Source organism: Antechinus flavipes, chromosome 3 (genome assembly GCF_016432865.1).
Source record: "Antechinus flavipes isolate AdamAnt ecotype Samford, QLD, Australia chromosome 3, AdamAnt_v2, whole genome shotgun sequence".
NCBI lineage: Eukaryota > Metazoa > Chordata > Mammalia > Dasyuromorphia > Dasyuridae > Antechinus > Antechinus flavipes.
Genome location: NC_067400.1, coordinates 182,473,222 through 182,495,805, shown reverse-complemented (window position 1 = coordinate 182,495,805; position 22,584 = coordinate 182,473,222). Strand labels below are relative to the sequence as shown.

At 33.9% G+C, this 22,584-nt stretch overlaps 1 protein-coding gene across 1 annotated transcript in view; it reads left to right on the top strand.

Annotated features, from left to right (window-relative positions):
* The window catches only part of SLC9A2 (solute carrier family 9 member A2), a 128,546-nt gene that overhangs the window by 17,289 nt on the left and 88,673 nt on the right, over window positions 1-22,584 (top strand). The window contains exon 2 of the mRNA XM_051984323.1: window positions 16,083-16,546. Coding sequence (XP_051840283.1) covers window positions 16,083-16,546 — 464 coding nt within the window. The remainder of the gene's footprint in view (window positions 1-16,082; window positions 16,547-22,584) is intronic.

Genomic DNA, 22,584 nt, shown 5'->3' with positions numbered 1-22,584 from the left:
ATGTGGGAAGAGCATATATAAAATCATAACTGTGAAGAATTCTAAATAAAAAGGTAGGAAAAACTATGAACAGATAATGCTATGGTTTCATATATATATTTTACTGGCTCTCTTCAGCTCCCAAGTATTTTCTTGCTTATGTTTTGGTGAAGGAAAACTATCATGCCAGTTCCAGTTAACCACACCACTTTATCTAGATTTTTCATCAATTCCTTGGGAAGAAGTGAGCCTATGAAATGATCAGATTAGCTAATTAGCAATGACCTCACTGAATTCAGATGTTTTAATAGACATTTTAGAGACCCAAATAAATATCTATAGGTCACAATGGAATGATTAAGACAATAGAACTTAAAACAAAAATAATCTTTGGAAAAATAATGCATTTTCTAATTCTAAATAGGGATTGGGAATTAGCAGCAGTTATTTTAGCATGCAGAAGTAACCCATAATTAAAGTTTCCTTCTGTTACTGAATATATAATTGTTCACTTAGTATTCAGGGACCTTCCAATTGTACCTGACCAAAATGTATTTAAGGAAAAGGGAACAATTCATAAGACTTCTCTCTTCCCCCTTAGATCACTGAATGCTTAATTGATCAGCAGTCCAACCTCCTATTGTAATATAATCCTTTGATATGTCTGTGAGATATGGATGGCACTAAGCAGGAATTGTCTGTTATTCAGAAGTATTTAGCCTTAGATGCCCTGTCCCAATTCAGAATAATGTACTTGGACCACAAGATTTTTTTAAGTATTAGGTTCTTCATATCATCTGAGCTTGATGATAGGAATGAGGAAACCAAATCTATCACCTAATATAAGAGGAGAAACTCAATATTGTCAGAATTGTTGCAAATAAGGAAGTAGACCTGGGGCAGTTAACTTTTTTTGGGGAGAGGGAAGGCTGTATCTTTGTCCACAGGGTAAATTGATCTGAGACCCAGCTCTGGAGTTTTGGAGACTTTGGCAGGAACTCTGGGACCACAGGAAATATTCTTTGACTGATTTTTTCAACTTTTTGTCTATGACTTCTATTTATTTTATCCTCTGGTCTCCTTTTAAACCATCTTCAGAATTACTTCTACTAGAAGGGATGGAATTTGATATGATTTTGGTAAAAGGACTGTATGCTTAAACCATCTATTTCCATTGTATAGTGATCCATTTTATCAATTGGCAGTGTAAAAAATGACTCTGACATTGTCAATAATTCTTACCTTCAATCCTGATATTATGATTACTCATTTCGTATGACAAGCATTCAATCGACGTTGATCTTCCCACTGAAGAAAAAAAAAAAGAATTTTTATCAACTTTTAAAAATATACACAGAAAAAATTGCAAAAGATGATACAAATAGAGAAATTTGTTATTAATTTGTTAAAATTAGTGTTGCACATCTTAAAGAATTATATATATGTATATATATATATATATATGTATGTATGTTTCTGTGTATATATATATATATAGAGAGAGAGAGACAGGAGGAAATATTTAGTACTATACACACATACACATATATGTATAAGTACATGTGTTTCTTAAAAAACCAAAGCATATAAAACAAATTCACAGTTCCTTATTCAATGATCTTTCTTATTTCTCAAGTATTATTTCAACTGGATACCTAGATTATTCCAAATTGGCTAGAAAACTTGTATAGTCTTTGTTAATTTCTTGATTTGTGCCTGGTTCTAAATCTGGAGAGTTTTATTTGTTAGTATTTCTGTGAGCTCAATATTAGTGACAACATATTGTTTGTCAGTCAGATCAAAAGTAATTAAAAATGCAGGAGCTTTTTAGCACTATTCACAGAAAGTGAAAAGTTTCTCTGTTGGGACTTTATAGTCCATCACAATCTGCCTTTCCATTCCTGCTTATATATTTGCTGTCTCTATTCTCTGGCAAAAGATGAGTTTCTTGCTGTTCCTTACATGTGACATAGTATCCATCACCTTTGAATCTTTGCATGGCTGTTCCTTCTTTCCTTGGATCCTTCAAATCTGTTCTAGCTCCACCTAATACATGTAGTCTTTTCATCCCCCCAGTTGCTAATGCCCTACCCCAAACTTAGCACATATTTACTTTATTTAAAAAAAATAACTATTTATTAATATATTGTTCTGTTTCATAATATATTGTTACATAAAAATAAAGTATATTACATATGATACTATATATAACAACTATACATTAACATATAAATGTCATACAATGTATTATATATTGTTATTATTAATATGTTATTGTGCTAAGTTAATATATTGCATGTATTACATATATCACACATATCAATATAATATATCATTTTATAATATTTGCTACATCAAATCTTATATGACATATATGACAACATAATATATGCAATTTAATAATAGATGATATATCATTATAATATCGATGTATCACAACATTTTATACATACACACAAATATATTCTTATATTCATCAATATAAGATGCCTTCTTTATAGAATGTCAGCTCATTGAGGATTAGGAATGTTTTCCTTCTATCTCTGTATTTCCCATACCTGGAATAGGCTCTGATAGGTGACAGGCTCTCAGTGACTGGTCTTTGGTTGATTAATAGATTCAAAGAAAAGTAGAAAAAAGAAGTGAGGCTACATTCTTTAATGAATAGTGAGATTGAAAGTTCTGTGTCTTTATTTTATGGACACCTATTCTGACATCTACCCAGTTTGAGTGCCAATTTCTACAGAAAACTGCTAATGTCTTCCTCCAGGATTTGCATCATTTCTGCTTCATATATAAGCTGTATATATCTCTTTATGAGCATGGTGCCCCTCATTAGAATTCAAGTTCCTTAAGGATACAGACTGTTTCCTTTTATTTTGGGTATCTCCAGTGCCTAGGAGATAATAGGTTTTTAATGAGTACTTGTGTTCAAAAGTACTCATTTTTGACTGGACAATAATGTGACTGGACAATTCATGTAACCATATTTCTGATGTGATATTTTCAACCTCTGTTGACCTTTGTATCATAGTGATATAGAAAATTAGATATCTGCAAAAGAAATAGAATTTCTTTAAAAGAAAAACAAAAAGACTTTTGACCTTAATTATTGGCATCCAGCACCTAGCATATTGCCTGATACTTAATAAGCACTTAATAAATGATTGCTAATTGACCCAATATGCTAAAAGAAAATAAAATTTTCATTATATGTCTAACATCAAGTGTAAAAACCTCTATGGTGGCAGTGTGTCATAGTGGGATTTAGAGTTAAAGGAACTGGGCTTGAATTCCTTCTCTGATTCTCTTGTTATCAATTTCCTCATTTGTAAAATGAGAGGATTGGATTCAGTGACTTCTAAGGGTCCTTCTACATCTAAATATCCTATGAGCCCCTGGGAGTAGTTTGATATCACAATGGGTAGAGCACTAGGCTTGACGTTAGGAAGACTTGAGTTCAAAAGCTCAGAGACTTAGTAGATGAGCAAGTCACTTATTCCTGTTTACCAGTTTCTTCTTTTGGAGAAAGAAATGACAAACCACTCTAGTATCTTTGCCAAAGAAACCCCAAATGGGATTGTGAAGAGTCTTAAAGGACTAAACAACAACAAATAATTCTTTATCTCCAGGTTCACAAAGTTCATTAGAGCCTGAGATAATAAGGAAATGGATTAACAATAGAATTAAAATAAAGTGTTCAAACATCAGCTCAAATAATTTTCTCCCCCCTACTTAATAGTATTTTGTTTTTTCCAATTACATGTGAAGATAGATCCTCCCCACAAATAGTATGCAATCTGATATAGATTTTATATATGTAAAATCATATTAAACATATTATACATTAGGCTTGGTGTGAAAGAAGAATCAGAACAAAAGGGAAAAACCGTGAGAAAGAAAAAATAAAACAAAACAAAAAATGAAAATATTCTTTGAGCTAAATTTAAACTGAATACTTCTTTCTTGTTGTTTGTCTTGCATTCTCAAAGAGGACCATGATATCAGGAAGATGATGCCATGATATGCAAGTAAATTGGATTTAAATGAGGAAGGGCTATGCATACTTCTTTATGTGTATGTGGATAGCATTTGCATTCATGAGTCTTTTGGAATTGTCTTAGATCTTTGTATTAATAGCTAAATCATTCATAGTTGACCATCATACAATGTTGCTACTGGTTCTGCTCACTTCACTCCGCATCAATTCATATAAGTCTTTCAAGGTTGTTCTGAAATCAGCCTGCTCATCATTTCTTATAGAATTTCTTTCTATTACATTCATATACCATAATTTGTTCAGCAGATCCCCAGTTGATGGTCATCCCCTTGATTTTCAATTCTTTGCCACCACAAGAAAGCTGCTATAACCATTTTTGTATATATAGGCTTTTACTAGTATTACTGGATTGGTGGTATAATCGGATTAAAGGGTATGTATAGTTTTTTCACCTTTTAGACATAGTTGCAAATTGCTCTCCAGAATGGTAGAATCAATTCATTCAAGTCCACCAAACAATGCATTAGTATTGTGATTTCCCCACATCTCCAACATTTATCATTTTCCTTTTCTGTCATATTAGCCAATTTCATAGTTGTAAGGTGGTACTTCAGAGTTGTTTTAATTTCATTTCTCTAATCACTAGTGATTTAAAGCATTTTTTCATATGAATATAGAGAGCTTTAATTTGAAAACTATTCATATCCTTTGATCATTTCAGTTAGGGGGGAATGACTTGTATTCTTATAAATTTGACTCAGTTCTCTATTAATTTGAGCAATGAAGCCTTTTCCAGAAACACTGGCTATAAAAATCATTTCTGCTTCCCTTCTGATCTTGATTACATCAGGTTTGTGTATGTGTGTGTGTGTGTGTGTGTGTGTGTGTGTGTGTGCGTGCCAATCTTTTTAATTTAATGTAATCAAAATGATCCATTTTGCATTTCATATTGTTCTCTATCTTGTGTGTGTTCATAAATTTTTTCCTCCTCCATAGATCTGCCAGGCAAATTATTCCTTGCTGTCCTAATTTGCTTATGATATCACCCTTTCTGTCTAAATCATATATGTACCCATCAAATGATTTTCAACAGTATGGTCTGAAAATCTAGTGAATACTATGTTACCATAAACCCTTACAATTGATATACAAAAATTTTAATGAGATTCAGTTATACGATAGGATAGTTCCTCTTCTGACTAATAAAAAAACTCATAGCCTTGTCTCCTTTCCATCTTAATGAGTTTCTGCTGAAATGAAATGAAAATAATATAATAAATCATTTGTAAAGCACCTATATTCACAGAGTTTTATGTATCCATGATAAAAATGGAATGAAACAAGGTTCAGTGCTCAGGATATTCTAAGTAGAAGTGAATCAGAAATGTAAAGTAATAAACACCTGGACAAAGAAAATAATACTATAATGTAAATGATACAAAAAATAGTGGGACTGTGAGCAAGTCATTCAATCTCTATGAACCTCAGTTTCTTTATCTGTTAAATGAAGGGTTAGATTAGAATGAGATGATCTTTACAGTCCCTGTTAACTCGAAATCCCATAATTCACTTGGTATTTGAGTATCCGTACTAGTCAAGACTTAAAAAGGATATGGTTTTAAAAAAAAAAAAAAAAAGAATTACTGTAAGTAATTTCAGTAGTAGTGCCTTACTTTAAATCTGTACCCAAAAAAAAGTTATCAGGAAAAAAAAGAATTCCTGTAAGTAATTTCAATAGTAGTACCTTCCTTTAAATCTGTACCCCAAAAAAAATTATCAGGAAGAATAATAGCATTCTGTGTAAACTCAGTTTCCTTTTGCTTATATAAATCTTTTTGGGGTCCATTTTATTTTCTCTTTTAGGTAAGCCAGTGAAATTTAAACACATTATGAATTTTTGTTTGTTTTGTTGTTTTGAGCCAGCAAATCTCCAAAAGAAATATGCTTTTCTTTGCTTCCCATAAATGAGATCCAAAGTTATTTAACTCCTTACTACCTAGAGAACAGCTTGACCAATTCATTCATTCTTTTTATTTTATTTTTTAAAAATTCAGATATCAGAGCCCTAAATTGAAAGATCAAAGCATTTGTAAATGATGAACAAAAAACCTGTTTTTAATGGATAGAAATAATTGCCGTGACCTTACACCTTAAAAATAAATGTTTATCAGCTTTCAATAATCTTTCTTTTCTTATTCATGCTATTACACAACTTTATCCTTATTATACCTAATTGTCCATCTTTTCTGACTGTGCTTACTAGATTTCCTTTGTCTAAACCAATTAAAAATATCATTTACTTTCACTTTTTTCTATTCCCTATTTTGTATATCCAGGATTGTTCTCTTTGCTTAAACTACTTTTTTTTTTCCCCTTAGCCACGGGGCAAAGTTTATTGTAATTGTTTTTGTTGTTTTTGTTTTTACTGAGACAGTTGGGGTTAAATGACTTGCCCAGGGTCACATAGCTAGGAAGTGTTAAGTGTCTGAGACCAGATTTGAACTCAGGTCCTCCTGACTTCACTGCACCACCTAGCTGCCCCAGTTTATTGTAATGGTAACACCATTATAAAAGTGGGCTTGAATTTCTAAAAGAAATTAACAGAGAAACAGAAGCAAGGAGACACATTTACCCAGCTTTTTGTCAGATATGCCAATTTTATGACTCATGGGTAGAAAGGAAGAGTGGTCTCTGGAATTTGGTTCTGGCTGACAGATTATCACTCAGCAATGAATTGAGGAGGGGTCTATTCACTATTGTCTCAGGAGTATTATCTGTGAGACTATCCCTGAGGCCAGAAGCTATCTGACTAAGGAGTGGTAAGAATCAGACAGATTGAGTGTGGGAGTTTCTTGAGGCAGACTCTTAAAACCAGAAGATCTAGAATCACTGATTTATTGCCAGAATAGAAGCCCCCCTAAAATGAGGGGACCACAAAATCACATTACATAATTTCCCTCCCTCAAGCAGTCATCCCCCAGATTCATTTGGGACAAGGACACGGAGGTCTCATCTTCTGAAGCTGCTTCATGCTGATAAGGGGCATAGTATAATGCCTTGCCTAATGGGGGTCCACACTGAAAAGGAGAGGTGGAAAAATGGCAATAGCAGCATTCAGAATGTTCTGGGTTTCAGAATCAATTAGCTAATGGTATACAAGATGAACAAATAGTTGGAAGTTCATAGCTTAGTGCCTAGAAGAAACAAATCTCACAAGTAGGTTAAAAATGCAGGGCCAAATGTAATTAATTATTAACTATTTTATAATTATAAGAATAATTTTTTTCTCTCTTTCAATGATTTTTTTTTCTATTGCTTCTTTTTTTTTTTATTATAGCTTTTTATTGACAAAACATATGCATGGGTAATTATTGAACACTGACCCTTGCAAAAACTTCTGTTCCAACTTTTCCCCTCCTTCTCTCCACCACCTCCCCTAGATGGCAGGTAGTCCCATACATGTTAAATACAATATATGTATACATATTTATACAATTATCTTGCTGCAGAAGAAAAATCAGAAAAATGAGAAGGAAAAATAAAAATACAAGCAAACAATAAAAGAAAGAGTGGAAGTACGATGTTGTGGTCCACACTCATTTCCCAGTGTTCTTTCGCTGAGTGTAGCTGGTTCTGTTCATCACTTCCATCTGAATTGATACTCACATAGTATTGTTGTTGAAGTGTATAATGATCTGATTCTGTTCATTTCACTTAACATCAATTCATGTAAGTCTCTCCAAGCTTCTCTGTATTCATCTTGCTGGTTATTTCTTATAGAACAATAAGATTCCATAGCATTCATATACCACAATTTACTCAGCCATTCTCCAATTGATGGGCATCCATTCAATTTCCAGTTTCTGCCACTACAAAAAGGGCTGCCACAAACATGTTTGCACAAATAGGTCCCTTTCCCTCCTTTAACATCTCTTTGGGATATAAGCCCAGTAGTAACACTACTGGATCAAAGGGTATGCATAGTTTGATAACTTTTTTGAGTATAGTTCCAAATTGTTCTACAGAATGGTTGGATCTGTTTACAACTCAATCAACAATGCATCAGTGTCCTGGTTTTCCCACATCTCCTCCAACATTTGTCATTTTCTTTTCCTGTCCTCTTAGCCAATCTGAGAGGTATGTAGTGATATCTCAGAATTGTCTTAATTTGCATTTCTCTGATCAACAATGATTTGGAAACATCTTTTCATATGAGTAGAAATAATTTCAATTTCTTCATCTGAAAATTTTCTGTTCATATCCTTTGACCATTTATTAATTGGAGAATGGCTTGATTTCTTATAAATTAGAGTCAATTTTCTATATATTTTGGAAATGAGGCCTTTATCAGAACTTTTAATTGTAAAAATGTTTTCCTAGTTTATTGCTTCCCTTCTAATCTTGTCTGCATTAATTTTGTTTGTACAAAAGCTTTTTAACTTGATAAAATCAATTTTTAAAAATTTTGTGATCAGTAATGATTTATATTGATCCAAATTCCTTCCTCTTTCACGGATCTGAGAGGTAAATTATTCTATGTCTTCTAATTTATTTACAATGTCATTCTTTATATCTAGATCTTAAACCCATTTCCACCTTATCTTAGTAGATGGTGTGAGGTGTGGGTCAGTGCCTAGTTTCTGCCATACTAGTTTTCCAGTTGTCCCAGCAGTTTTTGTCAAATAGTGAATTCTTATCCGAAAAGCTGGGGTTTTTGGAGTCATTAACTATTTTGTCCTGTGACCCTAACCTATTCCATAGATTAGCTACTCTGTTTCTTAGCTAGTACCAAATGGTTTTGGTGATTGCTGCTTTATAATATAATTTTAGATCAGTTATAGCTAGGCCATCTTCATTTGATTTTTTTTTTTCATTAGTTCCTTTGACCTTTTGTTCTTCCAGATGAGTTTTGTTGTTATTTTTTCTAGGTCATTAAAAAAGTTTCTTGGGAGTCTGATTGGTATAGCACTAAATAAATATATTAGTTTAGGGAGTATTTTCATCTTTATTATATTCGCTTGACCTATTCAAGAGCACTTAATATTTTTCCAGTTGTTTAGATCTGACTTTATTTGTGTGGAAAGTGTTTTGTAGTTTTGCTCATATAGTTCCTGATTTTTCCCTTGGCAGACAGATTCCTGAATATTTTGTACTATCAATAGTTATTTTAAATGGAATTTCTCTTTGTATCTCTTGCTGTTGGATTTTGTTAGTGATGTGTAAAAATGCTGATGATATATGTAGATTTATTTTGTATCCTGAAACTTTGCTAACGTTGTGGATTATTTCTAATAGCTTTTTAGTAAAATCTCTGGGGTTCTCTAATAATACCATCATATCATCTGCAAAGAGTGTTAATTTGGATTCCTCATTACCTACTCTAATTCCTTTAATCTCTTTTTCATCTCTTATTGCCGAAGCTAGCATTTCTAATACAATATTGAATAGTAATGGTGATGGTGGGCAACCTTGTTTCACCCCTGTTCTAATTGGGAAGGGTTCCAGTTTATCTCCATTACATATGATGCTTACTGATGGTTTTAAATAGATGCTACTCAGTATTTTAAGGAAAAATCCATTTGTTCCTATACTCTATTCAGGGGTCCTCAAACTTTTTAAATAGAGGGCCAGTTCACTCTCCCTCAGACTGTTGGAGGGCCAGACTATAGTAAAAACAAAAACTTTTGTTTTGTGGGCCTTTAAAGAAAGAAACTTCATAGCCCTGGGTGAGGGGGATAAATGTCCTCAGCTGCTTCATCTGGCCCATGGGCTGTAGTTTGAGAACTCCTGTGTCTATAGTGTTTTTAATAGGAATGGGTGTTTGATTTTATCTGTGGTGAGCTTTTTCTTCTAGCCCGGTTAGCTTAGAGGCCTATCTCTCTGCTGGGTTCCAAGAGCTCTCTCCAAAAGTCTTTAAATCCAAAGGTCTGGTCCTTCAGCCTCTGCCTCTGCTTTCTTCAGCCTCCCCAGCTCCAGTCTTCATGTCATTCCGGTGAAATCTCGACTTGTAGCGTCTTCCTCTCTCTGAAGAACTCTCCGACTGGCCCATTGGCCTATTTATGCTCCTTCCAGAGAGAGGGATTATGGGTAGTTCTACTTAGTACCTTGTTTCAGGTTCTGCCCAAAACATCTTCTTGTAAGATTAGATCAACTCTAATTACTTAGCAGTTAGTAAGGATTCCAACATTTATCAAATGCTTTTTCTACATCTATTGATTGATATAGGCAATTACGTTAATTGTTTTCCTAATATTGAGCCAGCCCTGAATTCCTGATATAAATCCTACTTGGTCATGGTGTATTATCCTGGGGATGATTTTCTGTCATCTTTTTGCTAATATTTTATTTAAGATTTTTGCATCAATGTTCATTAGAAAGATTGATCTATAATTTTCTTTCTCTTTTTTCATTCTACCTGGTTTAGGTATTAGTACCATGTCTGTGTTATAAAAGGAATTTGCTAGGAGTCTTTCATTCCCTATTTTTTCAAATAATTTATATAGCATTGGAGTTAATTGTTCTTTGAATGTTTGATAGAATTCACATGTAAATCCATTTGGTCTTGGGGATTTTTTCTTAGGGCTTTGATTAATATCTTGTTCTATTTCTTTTTTCTAAAATGGGACTATTTAACCAATTTATTTCTTCCTCTGTTAATATGGGCAACCTATATTTTTGAAGGTATTCATCCATTTCATTTAAGTTATCAAATTTATTGGCATAAAATTGGGCAAAATAATTCCCAATTACTGCTCTAATTTCCTCTTCATTAGTGGCAAGTTCTCCCTTTTCATTTTTAAGACTAACAATCTGATTTTCCTCTTTTCTTTTTCTAATCAAATTTACCAAAGGTTTATCTATTTTGTTGATTTTTTCATAGAACCAACTCTGAGTTTTATTTATTGTCAATAGTTTTTTTTTTTTTACTTTCATTTTTATTAATCTCTCCTTTTATTTTTAGAATTTCAAGTTTAGTGTTTGATTGGGGGTTTTAAATTTGCTCTTTTTTCTAGCTTTTTTAGTTGCAAACCTAATTCACTGACTTTCTCTTTCTCTATTTTATGCAAGTAGGCCTCTAGAGCTACAAAATTTCCCCTTATTACTGCATTGGCTGCATCCCACACATTTTGGTATGTCATCTCATTATTGTCATTCTTTTGGGTGAAATTATTAATTGTGTCTATGATTTGCTGTTTCACCAATTCATTCTTTTTTTTAAAATTATAGCTTTTTATTTATAAGATATATGCATGGGGAATTTTTCAGCATTGACAATTGCAAAATCTTTTGTTCCAACTTTTTCCCTCTTTCTCCCCACCCCTTTCCCCATATGGCAGGTTGACCAATACATGTTAAATATGTTAAAGTATAAATTAAATACAATATATGTATACATGTCCTAACAGTTATTTTGCTATACAAATAGAATCAGACTTTGAAATATCGTACAATTAGCCTGTGAAGGAAATCAAAAGTGCAGGCGGACAAAAATAGAGGGATTGGGCATTCTATGTAGTGGTTCATAGACATTTCCTAGAGTTCTTTCATTGGATGCAATTGGTTCAATTCATTACTGCTCTATTGAAATTGATTTGGTTCATCTCATTGTTAAAGATGACCACATCCATCAGAATTGATCATCATATAGTATTATTGTTGAAGTATATAATGATCTCCTGGTCCTGCTCATTTCACTCAGCATCAGTTCATGTAAGTCTCTCCAGGCCTTTCTGAAATCATCCTGCTGGTCATTTCTTACAGAACAATAATATTCCATAATATTCATATACCACAATTTATTCAGCCATTCTCCAATTGATGGGCATCCACTCAGCTTCCAGTTTCTGGCCATTACAAAGAGGGCTGCCACAAACGTTTTTGCACATACAGGTCCCTTTCCCTTCTTTAAAATCTCTTTGGGATATAAGCCCAGTAGTAACACTGCTTCACTCATTCATTCTTTAGGTTGAGATTAAAATACTTTTTGGTCTATTTTCCCCTGTCTTTTTGTTGAATGTAATTTTTATTGCATCGTGATCTGAAAAGGATGAATTTATTATTTCTGCCTTTCTGCATTTGAATTTGAGGTCTTTATGTCATAATATATAGTCACTTTTTGTATAGGTTGCATGAACTGCTGAAAAGAAAGTGTACTCATTTCTGTTTCTGTTTAGTTTTCTACAAATATCTATCATGCCTAACTTTTCTAGTGGTCTATTTACTTCTTTAATTTCTTTCTTATTTATTTTGTGATTTGATTTATCTAGTTCTGGGAATGCAAGGTTGAGATCTCCTACTGTTATCATTTTGCTGTCTATTTCTTGTAGATCTCTTAACTTCTCCTTTAAGAATTTAGATACTATACCAATTGGTGCATATATTTAGTATTGATATTGTTTCATTATCTATGCTATCCTTTAGCAAGATATAGTGTCCTTCCTTATCTCTTTTAATTAGATCAATTTTTGCTTTTGCTTGATATGATTTCAGGATGGCTACCCTTGCTTTTTTGACTTCACCTGAAGCATAGTAGATTCTGCTCCAGCCTTTTACCTTTACTCTGTATATATTGCCCTGCTTCAAGTGTGTTTCCTGTAAACAACATATTGTAGGTTTCTGGCTTTTAATCCAGTCTGCTACCTGCTTCTGCTTTATTGGGGAGTTTACCCCATTCACATTTATGGTTAAAACTACTAATTCTGTATATCCTGCCATATTGTTATTTTTATGCTTTTCTCTTTCCTTTCCCCTTTATCCCCCTCCCCAGTATTAAACTTATGAGCACCACTTGCCTCACCCAGCCCTCCTTCTTTAGAATCCCTCCCACCCCCTTAGAGTCCCTCCCCTTTTCTTAAACCTTTCCCTTACAATTTCTGTATTCCCTTCTATTTAACTGATGCCTTCCCTTTTTGCTTTTCCCCTTCCACTTTTCAATGAGGTGAGAGAAGTTTCTCTGTAAACCAAATATGCCTAATATTTTTTCTTTGAGCCAATTCTGATGAGAGTAAGATACACATTATGTTCATCCCCCTTCCTTCTTTCCCTCAGATATAATAAGTTTCCTTTCCCTCTTTGTGAGACATAGTACCTCCACTTTTCCCTTTTTCTGGTACAATTTCCTTTACACCTCTAGATCCTTTTGTATATTATAATAGTAAAACCAAATTATACATGTACTCTTTATGTATACCCATAACAGAAATACAGTTCTCAATAGTTCTTTTTACCTTTTTATGCTTCTTTTGAATCCTATATTGGAAGATCAGACTTGTTGTTTAGCTTTGGTTTTTTCATCAGAAATAAATGGAATTCACATATTTTATTGAATGTCCATCTACTTCCCTGGAAGAAAATGCTCAGTTTGGCTGCTTAAATTATTCTTGGCCACATACCAAGTTCCTTTGCCTTTCAGAATATCAGATTCCAGCCCTTTTGATCTTTTAATGTGGAAGCTGCTAGATCTTGAATGATCCTTATTGTGGCTCCTTCGGGTTCTGTTCCAGGTACACCTGGAAAAAGTGGAAAGTAATGAGAAAGAAAGCTAATCTTAAGTGCCTCAGCCACTTTTTGAATTATTTGAGAAGTGAAGGCAGAGCCCTTGCTCTGCAAAGAGATGGGCAGGCCAAACAGAAGTTCACACTGGGTTGTCTCTGGGATTAGAGACACGGTGTGTCTCTATTCTTCTGTGCTGGGGAAGTAAAGGTGTCATGGTCAGGGGTAAATGCAGCTGAATCTGCAAGCCTGTTTTTCTTGCATATTTAATAGGAGAACTTTTTGCTGTCAACTTTCTTTTCTTATGAGTGTGCTAAATATGAAAAGCATATTTGGAGTCAGTGTAGATGTTCAGTCTCATTCCTTTCCCCAATTCTAAAACTCTTTGAGGGTAAAAATGCTCTGAATCTGGTGGGGGGAGGTTGGACTCCAATCCAGCCTAGGTTGAGCTTTGAGGCTTCCTCAATTAGAAGAGCTGTGGCAGCTAGCTCTAACGCAGGAGAGTCATCTCAATGCTTAATTTCTCAAGAGGCTAGACTAGAAGAGAGACAATAGACCTAGGTGTCTACGTTTGGAGTACAGTAAAAAGGGAGAAAAGTGAATAGAAAGTAGAAGTGAAAAACAAATGTGTATATGTTTGTGTTTTTTTCCTTGATGGAGATAGATAGATATACAGACAGATAGATAAGAGAGATAGATAAATGGATGGATTGGTTAGTTATTGTCCTTTATTCTCAAAAAGGACCAAAATGGCATCACTATGTTAAGATCAAAGTATAGTGTATCTGACTGGCTGATCAGACCAATAAAAGTCAGAATGTTCTACCATAGATTGAATACAAATAATCTATATGAACATTTGGGGTAGAGGTGTCTCTAAATTTGGCATCTCACATTTCTTTTGAGCTCCTACAATTCTGCTTTGCTCATAGATCACAGCACCTTCTTTGATGTGGAAACCCCATGTTGGGTGGTCCTTTGACAGTGTCTTCCATTCATGCAATCAATTCCAACATTTCTTCAGAGAGACCTTGAAAGTGAGAGCATACTATATGCCAGGTACTGTGTTAAGTACTGAGTATAGACCTTATTTTCCCTCAAGGAGCTTACATTCTGGGCAAAAGACAACATAGAAAAGGAAACTGAAAAGGAGCTGGTAGGTATGTATTAGAGAAGTCAGGGAAGTGAAATGAAAACTTGGATCCTAGATTGAGTTCCTCCCCCATTTTCATCTAGAAGCAGAAAAGATAGAAATAGAGACCAGAGCAGAAGAGCCATGAAATGGAGATGACCAAGAAATGTGCTTGCTACTCTAGTTTCTTTTCTTTGTTGGCTTTCCATTTGCTTCTGTGTCTTGGGATAACAGTGTTATCAGAGCTCAACAGTTAAATAGACCTGGTGAGAAACCCTGGAATTGTGTTTTTGAGCCTTATTCTATATTATACTCCAGCAAAGGTAGTTTCTTATTTTATCCTTGAGAGCAGCCTAGGGATTTAGTAAATAGGAAAGATTGAGGTGTGTTATTTTCCTCTTCATCTCAATTACTTATGATAGCTGTGGATAAATGGCATTACTTAGTTTCATACCCTGAAAACCTGGTTGTTAATGGATTATTTTTCTTTCTCTGTTGATCAGTGAAGTCAATAGACAGGAGGCCATAAGCACTGAATAGCTGGAGCAATTGACTATCTTTATATACTACCTATTATTATAACCTTATACAGTGCTGTTTTTTTTTAAGATCATAAAGGCTGCTCACAAGTCTCATTTTAAAAAAAACTAATTAGGCTGTTTCATCAGTTATTATAGTTCACAACATATTTAGTGCAGAGCTTCAGAACATGAGAAAAATAAAATCATGTATACAAGATTTCTGAGCTCATAATATAAGCTCCTCCAAGTTCTTGATTTTTGCATTGTAATAGAACACATTCGAGTTTCTTTGTTTTATGTTACAGATTTTGAATAATAAAAACTGATATTTATATAATATTTTAAGATTAGCCTCTTAACTCTATTAGGTAGGTATTATTATCTTTATTTTATGGATGGGAAAAATGAGCCTCAGAAAAAATGTGACTTGTTCATGTTCAAGTAGTTAGTAAGTGTCTAGAGGCATATTTTGAACCTACTAATTTCTGACTTCAAGTACAGTATTTTACTCACTTTTTAAGCTCTTTTTCTGTAGAAGATAGAGCTTTGCTCTTTAGAGTATGCCTCATTAAAAAACATAGGATACTGAGTATTATTCCATTTTAAGATTATTAAATGAAAAAAAAAATCAAGCATATTCCAAACTATCAGAATTTTATCCAGTCTTCTCCCAGTCCAGTATTTATAAAGTTCTTGATGGGAGTTGTGTTCTAAAGAATAAGACCCAAACTAAATAAATATATTAATTATAAAATTCTACCTTCTAATTTTAATTCATCCCAAATGTACTCAATAAGGAGAGGGGGCGTTGAATTCTGCTTAATATCATGCATTTAAAAAGCTTTGAATATGCTACTTTGCTGATTTTTAAAACTTTTTCTTAAAAGGACATTAGGACTCTTCATGAGAATAATGTTTAGATAACAAAAAATGTTTTTTTTGTTATTCTTCCTCACAGGCTTTCACCTCTATCACAAGTTGCCCACAATAGTGCCTGAAAGCTGCCTCCTTATCATGGTTGGACTTCTACTAGGTGGAATTATATTTGGAGTAGATGAAAAGTCTCCACCTGCAATGAAGACAGATGTATTTTTCTTATATCTCCTTCCACCCATTGTGCTTGATGCAGGATATTTTATGCCAACCCGTCCTTTCTTTGAGAACATTGGCACCATATTCTGGTATGCTGTTGTAGGGACCCTTTGGAATTCTATTGGCATTGGGATCTCTCTGTTTGGCATCTGCCAAATTGAAACATTTGGCTTGACTGACATCACTTTGCTACAGAGCCTGCTTTTTGGCAGCTTAATTTCAGCTGTGGATCCCGTGGCAGTGCTTGCTGTCTTTGAAAATATTCATGTCAATGAACAACTTTACATCTTGGTATTTGGAGAGTCACTGTTGAATGATGCTGTAACAGTGGTAAGTTATTTTTTTTTCCAAATTGCATTTTTGTTATTGAGTGATAACAAGTCATATTTCCATCTGTTGTATCCAAATTCCTATCTGGAATGCTAGGAAAATGAATCTAGCACAGTTGTGCTGCATTCAAATCCTAGGCCATACAAGCTAATTTTTGTTAGAGTGATGCTTCAAAGTTGTGCTGATCTATGAATCTTTAATGATTTATCATGCTGGGTTATTTTCAAAACAGTACTCTTTGATCATAATTCAAGAGATTTATCAGGGCCCCAAATTATTGATGAGAGTTCATGCTAACAATATATAGTTCATAAGATATGATGATATTATAAAAACAAAATAGGTAAATAATGCCTAATAAAAATAAACCTTTTTGGGTGTTTACTTGAACTGGTGTTAATAAGGAATTTTGTTAATGAGGATTCATTTTGATTTTGTTAATGAGCTATCTATCTGTCTATTTATCTATCTATTACTATTCAACCTGGCTTCCTCCTGGGATTCCTTTTTTTTAAAAAAAATAAGTGTATGTATTTTCTAGAATGAAAATTGGATAGCACTTATATTTTGGAGCAGTGGAGCTTATCCACCATCAGCATTTAATGTTTGGAGCCCCAGCTTGAAAGGCCAAGAAAGCAGTAGGGAGAGAGAAGATAAAGGAGTTTCCTGCTCTTCCCATTCTCTACCCCCTACCCTTATCCTGCTGCCACATTCAGGCACTATTGCAAAGGAACTGATTGAACTTCCCTAGCTAAAGGACGTTAAAGCTGTTACTAATTAGGTAGATCATTTGCTGCAGAAAAAAAAAAAAGAAAAGCTAATCTCTAGGTTAAACCAAACTTCCATACCTTTTGGATTATTTCTGATTATTTATTATTCACAATTTCCCATCACTAATTCAGATACTCCAAAACTGACTCTATACTTTCATCTATAAAGAACTATTTCCATTTCTTTGTTAATCCACTCAGTTTTGAACTCTTGAAATGGAAGAAGGTATAGTAAAAAGGAGATAATATGTTAAAGAGGAAAGAACTGAAGGCACTGGAAGTAACCTAACCTTTATTAGCAGGGTAATAACTCAGTCTAATTGCAGCCCCCTTGAGTGTGTAAGACCTGGGTTCATTTTACCTCTGATTCTTATCAGTTTTTGTAATAAATCATTGTGATCTTGGGCCTTGGTTTTCTCATCTATTAAATGAAGAAATTGGATTAAATGGCATCTGAAGTTGCTATGTTCTTAACTATATTGCTTTACTATCATGTGATTTCTTTAATCATGTTGATTAATCCAATTAGTAAATATTTTATTGTCAAAGAATTTCTATTCCTCTATAGTTGGAAACTTTATTACAAACAAGTTATACTGCATAAGCCATAAATCCTACTTCTTTAATCCACTATTTGTTAAGAGTGATTTGTTAATAACTTACCTGGATTGTATTTTAACTGGGAACATTTTATACCCCATTAAGATTCCCAGAAGAATCCAGTTCCTCCATGCTTACTTGCATATGACTACGTGCACATTTTTTCTCTTGACACAAGGCATTTTGTTGTTATTGTTAGTCCTGTCCAACTCTTAGTGATCCTATTTGGAGTTTTCTGTGCAAAGAGAGTGAAGTGGTTTGCATTTCTTTCTCTAGATTATTTTACAAATGAGGAAACTGGTAAACAGGATACTTGCTCAGGATTACACAGCTAATAAGCATTTGAGGCTGGATTTGCACTTGGGTCTTTCTAACTCCAGGTCCCATTATTTTATTTCCTATGCCACCTAGTTTTCTTTGACAAAGTATAGAAGACTATATAAATTCATGCAAAAGTCATCATGAAGGAATAGAGTGTCTATATGAATTTTCATGTATTTCAAATTGTAAGACTAGGATTCCTAGAATAGAGTGTCTATATGAATCTTCATGTATTTCAAATTGTAAGACTAGGATTCCTAGTAGTAGGATTCCTATTACTGAATATTAAAAAGGAGGAAAAATAAAAGAGTATTAGTAAATTAGTAAATAAAGAGTAAGTATTAGTTAATAAAGGAATAACAAATGTACCTGATGTTGCTATGTAGGGAGTTATATAAGTCTTGGGGAGTCAGGTTAAATCATTAATGTAAAATATAGAATTAGATGTCCTGCCTCCTCGTGTCTCCTTTTTAAAATAATTCAATTATTCAGTCATTTATTCATGTTTCAAACAATCTGGGTGTAGAGGAACTGAATGAATTGGAGTAAATCATAATTAACAGGAATATATTAACACGAAGATAGCTTCCCCACTGTGGATCATGATCACATATGTAGATATTGTTTACATAGATAAACAAAAGGAGCTTTGGTAGAATAACATTTCATGTATTGAGAGGTTGAAGAAGTTCAATATAGATCTACACTTTGGTAATAAACTGCAGAGGCACATGCAGGGGAATGGTAGATATTTCAGCATAGTCATTGTGGAAAGAGAGAGAGTACTTACACAGGCCGAGGCAGTGAGCCAAGCCAAGGAGTTGCCATTCCAAGTCTGAAAGGAAGAACAAGGACAGAAAAAGAAGGAAGAGCTATCCAGGCCAAACAAAAAGGAGTGTAGTTATTCTTTAGATGTGGAAGCACTTGTCACATGGCCAATGGATATAGGTCAAAAGTATGGTGCAATAGTTGCAAATGAAAGGGACTTTCATAGCACAGTATACATCCTGTGAGGGAAAGAACACACCAAGGAATCCTATAGCTCTGACTACATAATGTCAAAATATCAGTCAATTTAGTTGAAAATTCAGCCCAAGAAATGAATATGGTGTCTGCTCCATGTGAGATAATCACTTTGATTGATTTATTTTTCATTGGATGGCCTGATTTTTCTTTTTTCTTTTTTTTTACTGACTTCTCCAGATATTTGGGGTCATGGAAATACAGCCTAAGATATGTCATATTCACTAGGTAGGCACTATTAAGGAGTATTAATGAAAATATTTTATGAATATTTTGGATTAATTATTCCATTCTTTTTATAGGGCATATTTCAGGTCCTCTGTTAAATGGAGAAAGTTTTTCAAAATACTTGGGATCTAGATGAGTTAAGGGATAAAAATTTTTTAAAGAAAAGAAGCATTTGCTTATGCATAAATCTCTTGTGATAAAGAGAAAAATAGAAAATGTAGAGATTAGTAATTTATCCATTATTGACCCTTATTTTGTTGGTTTTGTAGCTTCTTGATCCAAAGGAATATGTTGGGGCAGATGCTATTCTAGTGTTTAAAACTTAATAACTGGTTAGTAAACATTTAAGTACCTAACTCTGTGCTAAACACTGTGCTGATTACTGGGAATAAAAAGACAGTCCCTGTTCTTAAGAATCTCATAGTCTTTGTACAAGAGAAAATGTGAAAATAACTATATAGAAACAAGTTATGAATAGGATAAATTTGAAATAATCAATAGAGGGAAGACATTAGAATTAACTGGAATTTGGAAGGGCTTTCTATTGAAGGTGGGATTTTTGCTAGAACTTGATGAAAGTTTGGGAAGTCAGGAGGCAGAAGTGATGATAGAAGGAACTCTGTGTTTGGGGTCAGCATGTGAAAAGGCCAGGAGTGGGGAGGTGGGAGATGGAATGTTTTGTTTGAAGAATAGTGTGTACTCTGTTGTCAGTGGATCAAAAAGAATTTAATAGGATACAAGATGTGAAAAAACTGGAAAAATGAGGAGGACCAGGTTATAATGGAGGATTTTTAAATATTTTATCCTGGAGGAGAAAAAAGCCACTGGAGTTTATTGAGTAAGGAGATGACATGATGGGACCTGTGCTGTAGGAGAATGGTTATGGTGGCTGAATGGAGGATGGACTGAAGTGGGAAGAGATGTGTAGCTGGCAGAACAACTATTACATAGTTCAGGCATAAAATAATAAAGGCCTGAACTAGGATGGTTGGTAGAAATGTCAGAACAAAGAAAGAGATATGTATGGGAGATGTTATAAAAACAAAAATTGACAGGCCTTGGCAACAGATTGGATATGGAAGGTAACATAGAATAAGGTTGCAAACCAGGGTGATGGGGAAAATGGCAGAGCTCTTAACATTAGAGAAGTTTGGATGGGGCTAGGGTTTGGAGGGGAAGATATTGAGGTCAGATTGGGACATGTTGACTTTAAGATTTTACAATATATTTAAGCTGAGTCAGGAAGTAGTTGAAGATGTGAGACTGAAGATCAGCAGAGAGGTTGAAACTGGACAGATTTGAGAGTCATCAGCGCAGGGATCCATGGGAGCTGATGGGATTACTAGATGTAATAATGCAGAGGGAGAAGAGAAGAACAGAGGTGGCACGACCTGAATGATGATCCAGCAAAAGACACTGGGAAGGAGCAGTAGGAGATCCAAGAGAGAGAGAGAGAGAGAGAGAGAGAGAGAGAGAGAGAGAGAGAGAGAGAAAGATACACAGAAGAGAGAGAAACAGAGAGAGAGACAGACAGATAGACAGACACAGGGAGAGAGAGAGAGACAGAGAGACAAAGAACAGTGTAACAGAAAACTAGAGAAGGACAAAGACAGTATGGTTATATTATACGGGATGTTGTATGGTACCTACACTTAACTATCTCTTTAGATTTCCAAAGGATATAAAATATTTAAATTTATTATGAGTGCTCACATTCTTTATTGTTCTTCTAGTCCCCAATTTTCCATTTTTCTTGTACCTTCTAACCAGTAGGTCATGTCAAAGTTTGCTTAGTTTCTTTATTAGTACATATAAATTTAGTTTTTTTAAATTTATACCAAAGAATGGCATTTGATAGATTATTTGACCTTCAAACATAAAAGTAAATAATTAGTTATTGCCATTAAGTAAATGGGGGCAAATTCAACTTCCTTAGGTGAGATCTTCACTCCTAGAGGGGTAATTTCTGGGTATACTTAGCTTCACTTGATTGGGTGATGACATCATCATTCTTGAAAATAGTTAATCCAGGCTATTTGTTCACTAGGAAAGTGCAATAGGAAGCACGGGAAAGGTCAGAGAAAAGGAATTTCCTGTGTTGAGTTACTGTTTCTAGAATGAATAAATAAACTAGGTGAAAAATTCTTATACTCACTCATGTCTTCATTGGTATGCAGCACATGAAAGTTAGAAGAGGTATCTTGTCAGTGCTGGAGAGATATAAAAGGAGACCAGGCAGAAAATAGCTATAGACTTAATTATAACTTCATTGCTGTATATAGCTTTATTGTATTTTAGAGGGAGGGTTTTTTTGGGGAAAATGTTTCCTATTTAACAAAAAAAGACCCATTGATAACATACAAAGATAGGTAAATGTAACTTTCTTATCTATATATAATTTTATTAAGGGATAATATTAAAATATATTATCCTGTAATAAAATCATATTTTTCCTGTGGTACTTCTTTTGAAAGAGAAAGAGATCGTCTAAGACAATTCCAAAGGACTCATGATGAAAAATGCTACCTAACTTTGGAGAGAGAACTGATGGAGATCTGAATGCAGATTAAAATATAACTGTTTTCACTTTATGTTTTTTCATTTTTTTCGGGGGGGGGTCTGTGTTTTCTTTACTCACATTACTCACATGGAACTATAATTTTTGTGCTTGATTTTATATATATATATATATATATATATATATATATAACATATCAAATTGCTTACTGTCTCAGGAGAGGAGAGGAAAAGGAGGAGAATAAGAATTTGGAAACGAAAAAATTTTTAAATGAATGTTTAAAATTGTTTTTACATGTAATTAGAAGAATGATAAAATATTATTAAAGAGAAAAAAAAAAGAAAGAGAAGGGTCTTTGGAGTAAGGAACTTGGAGTAAGTGAACACAATCACAGCTCAGTAATATAGTCTTGTGGAAGGGCATAAAGGTTAAGTGACTTGCCTAGAATGTTTGGACTGTTTAGGAACTATGGTCTGAGCCCTGACTCCAGGTATAGTTCTTTTTTCAGAATAAAAAAAAAAAAAAACCTCTTTTTTTCCACAAGGGGGATCCCCTTTTTTTTTTTCTTAGCCAGAAAG